General features: G+C 34.8%; 1 protein-coding gene across 1 annotated transcript in view; it reads left to right on the forward strand.

Moving 5' to 3' along the window:
• Positions 1-7222, forward strand: part of LOC141335566 (uncharacterized) — a 29490-nt gene extending 22268 nt beyond the window's left edge. Inside the window, exons 6-7 of the mRNA XM_073841070.1 lie at positions 4474-4713; positions 5810-7222. Coding sequence (XP_073697171.1) covers positions 4474-4713; positions 5810-6367 — 798 coding nt within the window. The 3' untranslated portion in view covers positions 6368-7222. The remainder of the gene's footprint in view (positions 1-4473; positions 4714-5809) is intronic.
• The last annotated feature ends 881 nt before the right edge of the window (positions 7223-8103 follow it).

Raw genomic sequence — 8103 nt, forward strand, 5'->3', positions numbered from 1 at the left:
AACTTTGATATATTTTGTATACACTACCATTCAAAAGTTTGGGATTGGTAAAATTCTATTAAGAAAAAAGTCTATTACGCTTTCTTATCTCTTAAGGCTTAATTCTGACCCTGGACCACAAAACCAGTCATAAGGGTACATTTTTTAAAATTGAGATTTATACATCATCTGAATAAACAAGTTTCCAGCGATGTATGGTTTGTTAGGATAGGACAATATTTGGCCAAGATACAACTATTTGAAAATCTATAATCTGAGGGTGCAAAACAATTAAAATATTGAGAAAATCATCTTTAAAGTTTTTAGCAATACATATTACTAATCAAAAATTAAGTTTTTATATATTATTGCATGGAAACTTACAAAATATCTGCATGGAACATGATCTTAACGTAATATCCTAATGATTATGACTGTTTTTTTAAACAATTTATTTGTTTAAAATACAGTAAAATGAAATAGTATTAATAGTATTTTTTTAAATGCAATTTATTCCTGTGGCAATGCTATATTTTCAGAGGGAATATATATATTTATAAATATATAATTTAACATTTAAAATTTTAAAATATAATATCAAATGTATTAATTTTATAAGTAAGCAAAAAAAAAAACACATTTCACAAAAGATGTTATAAAATATTTTATAAATAGGTATTGAAAATTAGGTTAAAGTCTTTTATTATCTTTTTTATATCTCTTATTACATACAAGCCTTTCTATAATTCACCTTTTTATTGCCATTTAAATGTAAGACAGTAACCAGTGAATAACAATTTATTTAGCAGAAAAAAAAACAGCACAAACAACAAAATGTGGCCAATAGAACTTGAGGGAAACTGACTTTCTACATCCACTGAAATCACAAAATAAGGATAAATGTGAAGTGATTAAAAAAGTTAGCTTTAAAAAAAATTCCAGCATTTTTTTTAATGCCACCTGGCTGGATAGTTTGTTCTCTAATGCAATGTTTCTAAATACTTCTGAGGGTCACTTTGCTATTTTTATATTTATATTATTTATATAAATGCGCCTTTTATTGCTTTCTTTTTACTATAAGAGATACTCTGTTTACTTTTACTTGTTAGTTTCAAGCGTTCTTCATTACACTGAATTGTTTTTAGCTTGAATAGCTGGTGCAGTGTAGTACGCTGATGGAGGCCAAGCTTCATGGTGTGTGGTGATGTTCTGGATGAGGGGCAGAGAAGTAGCTCTTCACTAGAGGCTGCTGGGACGCAGAGACTCTGGCAGTCGGAGGGAGAGCTGGCCCCACTAATAGCTCTGACTAATGAATGCTATCCGCCTGTAGCCAATTTCCCAGCTCCGACTCTGTGTGTTTCTGTGCAAGTGTGTGTGTGTGTGTGGTCCATGCTGCTTTGGCTCTGAAATGTGGCATGAAAAATTTGCCAAGCTGTGCCCATCCAAGGAGGTTTGAGAAGAAGCAGAAACCTGCATCTCTGGTGTCCGACTGGGTTCCTGCTAGCTGTTTGGCACTGTAGTTTCTTTATCCTTTTTTTGTTTTTGCCTTCGCCCTCACAACCAGACAATTTGGTATTGTTTTGGTTAAAAATATGAAACCATGCCAGAACAGCTCAAGATTAAATCCGGCATAATACTCGTCTAGACATGGGGAGCTGCTGGAGATCATGTGTGAGGACTGTCAAACTCCTACTGATGAGAAAAGCCCTTCTGATACTCACCCACACGCTGCACATGTCTGATTTAACAGCTGACTGACACATTTGGAGGTCTTTGCCTGTTATGGACCCCATTTAGACTTCAGTCTCTGTCGCTGTGTCTGAAATGGCTCAAGAGAACAGGAGAAAGTCTTTTTAATCTGACCTAAGCAACTTCTAAAGCAGTCCCGAAACTTTTTTTCTGAGAGGGCCACATAATTTTCATTTCTTTAATGGGGGGCCGGGTCGGTTTATAAAAGAAAATTCCATGGGCCGGACTGACTACTATTATTATTATTATTTTATGATGATTATACCTTTTAATGCTAGAATTTAATAGAAATTATTTTGTTATGCACCACACAGACAAGTGATATTTTTTTTCAAAAGATATACAGGTGCATCTCAAAGTAGAATGTCATGGAAAAGTTAATTTATATCAGTAATTCAACTCAAATTGTGAAACTTGTGTATTAAATAAATTTAATGCACACAGACTGAAGTAGTTTAAGTCTTTGGTTCTTTTAATTTTGATGATTTGGCTCACATTTAACAAAAACCCACCAATTCACTATCTCAACAAATTAGAATATGGTGACATTCCAATCAGCTAGTCAACTCAAAACACCTGCAAAGGTTTCCGTCAAGCTGTCAAAATGGTTTCTCAGTTTGGTTCACTAGGCTACACAATCATGGGGAAGACTGCTAATCTGACAGTTGTACAGAAGACAATCATTGACACCCTTCACAAGGAGGGTAAGCCACAAACATTCATTGCCAAAGAAGCTGGCTGTTCACAGAGTGCTGCATCCAAGCATGTTAACAAAGTTGAGTGGAAGGAAAAAGTGTAGAAGAAAAACACCAACCGAGAGAACCGCAGCCTTGAGAGGCTTGTCAAGCAAAATCGATTCAAGAATTTGGGTGAACTTCACAAGGAATGGGCTGAGGCTGGGGTCAAGGCATCAAGAGCCACCACACACAGACATATCAAGGAATTTGGCTAGAGTTGTCATATTCCTCTTGTTAAGCCACTCCTGAACCACAGACAACATCAGAGGTGTCTTACCTGGGCTAAGGAAAAGAATAAATGGACTGTTGCCCAGTGCTCCAAAGTCCTCTTTTCAGATGAAAGCAAGTTTTGTATTTTATTTGGAAATCAAAAACACTGCACCCCAAATTATCACAGACTGTGGAAACGTAACACTGGACTTCAATGTCATCTGCTGCTGTTGGTCCACTGTGTTTTTTGAATCACACGTCAAATTCCTCAAATGCTATTGAGTCATTTTGTCATCACTCTGTATTTTCTAGCTGCCTCTTGCATCACCTCTTCGATTGCGATGACACATTACGTTGAATGTACCATTCTGTTGGTGAATTTAACAAATAATTAGGCTATGTTAATAACTAAGGGAAATTTTAGTTTGAAAGCCAACCTTTATTATCAAATACCGATATGATATAAGTAAAACATATTTAAAATTACATTTTCAAAATATGTCTCTGGCATTGTTCAGAGGGCCAGTCCAAATGTGGGGGTGTGCCGCATCCGGCCCCCGGGCCTTAGTTTGGGGACCCCTGTTCTAAAGCAACAGTTGGTCTCTTTGGATATAGCTTCCTTAACTTCAACAGGTTCATACTGCAATGAAAGCTTGAAATCCAAACCAAATTCTCACATTTATTCATTTATTTAGACTAATGCAAGTTTATTCATTATCAAATTTAATTTCAGCCACTTTGGCCATTTATGAAGCTCACATTATTTAGTTTCGGAATGGGCCCAGTGGGGGAACTTTGTAAGCCGCTTTCCTGCTTAATTAATTGTATTATCGAGCTATTATAGTGGTATTATAGATTATGTTGAGCAATGTTAATGGATTCCTGTTGGAATTTCCCTGTTTGATAATTCCTGAATTGAATGATTCCTTTATGTATTTAGTTTTTTAAATTGCATAATTTGATAAAGACACTGAAAATCAGTAATATTTTGAAATATTATTACAACTTAAGTTTATACATTTTTTTGTAATTTAGTAATGTGTTGGCAAAGCTGCATTGTCAGCAGCCATTAACAGCATTTACTTGAAATTGAAATCTTTTGTCTTGTCATGTTTCATTAACTTATGCATCCTTGCTAAATAAAAAATACATAATTTCTAGAAAAAAAAAATAACTGACTGAAACTGGCCCAAACGTGTAATATGTTACAAATTAAAAATTATTTTATGTAGAGAAGTAAAACCCCTGTTATACAAGTAAACAAAAAACCACACAATATTTCCAATCAAATGTGATTCTGATCATTTATACATTTACCTTTTTGCATTTATTTGCATCATCTGAAAGCTGAATAAATAAGCTTCCCATTGATGTATGGTTTATGATAAGACAATATTTGGCTCAGATACAGATTTTTAAAAATCTGGAATCTGAGGGTGCAGAAAAATCTAAATACTGAGAAAATCGTTTTTTTAAGTTGTCCAAATGAAGTACTTAGCAATGCATAATTCTAATCAAAAATTAAGTTTTGATATATTTATGGTAGGAAATGTACTAAATATCTTCATGGAACATAATCTTTACTTAATATCCTAATGATTTTTGGCATAAAAGAAAAATCTGTCATTTTGACCCATACAATTAATTCTTGGCTATTGCTACAAATATACCCGTGCTGCTTAGGACTGTTTTTTTTTTTTGGTTCAGGGTCACATATTCATTCCACCACAGAGGGATTTTTTTTTGTTTGTCAGTTATACAGAATCATCTTCTCTTAAATTTGTTGTGTCTTTTATAGCAACGAGAGCGTTTCTTGAGACACAGTGACACGGGACCCAGCCGTGCCTTTGACTGGCCGACTCCAGATCAAGCGTTGCCTACTGTGTCAAAGAGCAGCCCTGCTGGATCCACAAACAGCACACGACCACGAGCATGGAGTGTCCGAACCTTCCAGGATCTCATTCCTCCTCTTCCTCAACTCCATAAGAAATGGTGCAGCTGGAACTCAACCAGCCCATTCACCAAGCTGGTGGATAGTGTGAGTATTGATGCATTTTTATTAGATTTATCACACAAAAATATGATTGAAAGTTTGTTAGTGATATTTTAAGACCACATGCTTTTTCTGAATTGAGTCAAGCAACTGGGAAAAAAAACAAATTAACAAAAAAATTGTAAGAATGACAACCTGATGACAACGCATAAATGTGACATCCTAACGATGTCCATGGTTTTCTTCATCATGACATTAATTTAATATTTTTTTAGCACTCTTTTTAAAAGAAAAAGTGCTTATGTACTTGAAAGAATTAAAAGATTTAATTCTTTCAAGTACATAAGCACTTTTTCGGGGGGAAAAGCAATGGAACAAGCTTTATTTCCATTCTGTAATATTTGTTTCAGTTGCTTTTTTTCAACTGTAAACTAATACATATAAATAATACATATAAACATATATATATTTGCCGTTTAAAAGTTTGGAATCAGTAATCCGTAAGTTTTTTGTTTTCTAAAAAAAAAAAAAAAAAAAAACTCTTATGCTCATCAAAGTTGCATTTATTTAATAAGAAATACAGGGGAAAAAAGTAATGTTAAGAAATATTTTTGCAATTTAAAATAACAGATTTCTGTTTTAATATACTTTAAAATATTTATAATTTCCATATTTCATAAATCATTCTAATATGCTGATTTATTATCAATGCTGGAAATACAATTGTGGTGCTTCATTTTTTTTTTTTTTTTTGGAACCTATGTAACAATATAAGTTACTATTACTTTACTATTACTATTACTTTTGTTTTATACATTTAACACTTAATAAAAGCAAAGATGTGTTAAATGTTAATATACTTTAATTAATTTTAAAGTATATTAACACATCAAACCACTATTTTAAATTGCAATAATATTTCACAATATTAACGCTTTTTTTCTGTATTTTTAATCGAATAAACAGACTTGATGAGCAGAAAATACTTCTTTAAAAAAAGCATTCAAAATCTTACTGATCCCAAACTTTTGAACAACAATTTATATATTGCATATAAAATCAACATCCTTTGAATATTTCAAAACTCATCAAATCTTTTTTGGATTCCTATTCCTATTAAACTCTGAAAATCTGCATTCAGGGACTCCCAAGCACAGCTACAGACTCTGGAAGGGGCAAGATCCTATCTGATGCTCCTCTCCACGGTCCTGCCGACAGCTGCCAGTCAGACTCCTTCATGAGTAACGCCTCTTACCCTCTGACTCAACCCGCCCAGCGCCAGCGACGTCTCAACTCCACCAGCAACCTCCGACGCACCCGTTTCAACACCCCATGCTTTGGCCTGCTCTCAGGCACATCTGAGTCCTCCAAACCACAACCGAATGGAATCACAACCTCAAACGCACCCTCCGACACCAGCGCTGCTCCATCCACCCATCTGCAGGGCAAATGTCCAATATCAAGCACAGAGGACGACCACGTCACAGTACCCGTGTTTGCAATCTCAGAAGAAGAAGACCGACAGCCTCTAGTGTCAGCAGAACCCGAGAAGCCTTTGAGGATGAATGGACAGATGTTTGAAGGCACAAAGATGCCACTACTATCAAAAAGCCAAGCTTCTAGCATTCACCCAAACTCTTTAAGGGGAGGTCTTGGTGGTGCGTTGGAGACGCAGGATCCTTCAACTCTTTCTTGTTAACAGTGCCATGTTTGAGTATGAAGGTCATGTGACCAATTCAGCCAATAAATGATCTCAACAGGACTGAAAACTCAGCTTATGAGCTGCTCCTAATGTCTTAAGATGTGGTGTGAGAGTTTCAAAAGGGTTTGTTATATTGGTTTGAAAGAAAAAGTAAGCACTTATTGTTTGTGTTATTGTATCTGCACAGTTATAAAACCATCTAACAGTATATTTTATAACCTGCAAGTGTATGGATATGACTTTTAACCAAGATCACAATGGTTCTCACTACTGAGAGTTTGAGTTGTAGACTGGTTGCATTGTTACTTATGAAATTCCATGTATCTGCCTGAAAAATCCAGCTTGTTCTAATCCCTTTGCAACACATAGACCAATTAGCTGCTCTGGTAGAAAGCTGCTTGGCATCTTTGACTTCCACATGTTTTGTTTTTTGTTATTCACTGTGGGTCCAATACACATATTGTGCTGTTAAAAAAAACTGTGTTAGTAAAACATATATGAATGGAAATTGTATATATTCTTATTTCTTAAGGGACATAACCACTTAAACTTTCATTTTAACTTGTTTAAATGTTCTTCTACAAATACTGTTTTTCCACCTGTATTACTATGTGCCTTGTGGCAATCATCTATGCTGCTAAATATGCACTGATGCAATACCTTAAATTGTGTATACAATCATTTTTATAATGTATTCAATTTCATATGCTGCAACTGTTTATACAATGTTTTCCTGAATGCAGTAATGTCAACTGTACTGATTTTGATGGATTATAAAGGGAACTGATCACTGTACAGACATTTAAAATGCAGTAACTAACATTGAATGCAAATAAAACATTGTATTAGTGATGTTGTGTGGTGCTTGTACAAGCATTTGACAGAAGGGACTGAGTCAGCGATCATTTAATGTAGTCTTTTATTATTAGTGCAGTAAATTAAACAAGGTTTTAGTCTCTAAGCATTACAAACATGAGGCACAGCAAGCGCTAAATCAACTATAGAACTTTAACAGTGCTATTATATGGGCTTCCCTATAGTTACTCAAAAACCTGATGAGCAGAAAATGTATTTTCACCATTTGAAGACCCAGCTTAAACTTTGAGGTAGAATTAAGCACCCCGTTTCTGAAAGGAAAAAAAAAAAATCACACAAGCAAGCAAATATTTGCTGAGTACATTTCCCTTTTAGTAAATGCAAATCAGCTTCCAAAGCGTCTCTAACACTCGGGACCATTCCTGAATAAATCCCTTTTGAGTTAATAAAACAAGACTGCTTTGGAGCTCACATTATAACACCTTTTAGCATTATACAACAGTCTGTATTTAGTTTCAAAGAAAGTTTTATCCACCTTATTTTTGCCATAAGAGTGGGTGCAGCCATTTGGGTCTGACTTCCGGTCTCATCCGTGTCTATTTTTAGCTGCAAAACAGCTCATTTTGCGTCTTGATATTCCATATTGTTTTAATGTATTATCTTAATTATGAACACTTGTTTGTAGTGCAAACAGGTTTACTGTTTACTGCACTTTGTTGTCATTCTCGTTATTCTCCTATAGCGGCTAATAAACCGGAAGTCTCATGCTTGCTTTCGCGTTTAAGAATAAGGTGGATAAAATGTTTATGTAGATATATGACCGAAAACCCTGGCATTTTAGTGCCACGTTGAAAAACAAAAACTGTCTGAGATTAAAGTAGTAATATTTCGAGAATAAAGTCAAAATCTTACTACAA

Source organism: Garra rufa, chromosome 5 (assembly GCF_049309525.1).
Source record: "Garra rufa chromosome 5, GarRuf1.0, whole genome shotgun sequence".
NCBI classification, from domain to species: Eukaryota; Metazoa; Chordata; class Actinopteri; order Cypriniformes; family Cyprinidae; genus Garra; species Garra rufa.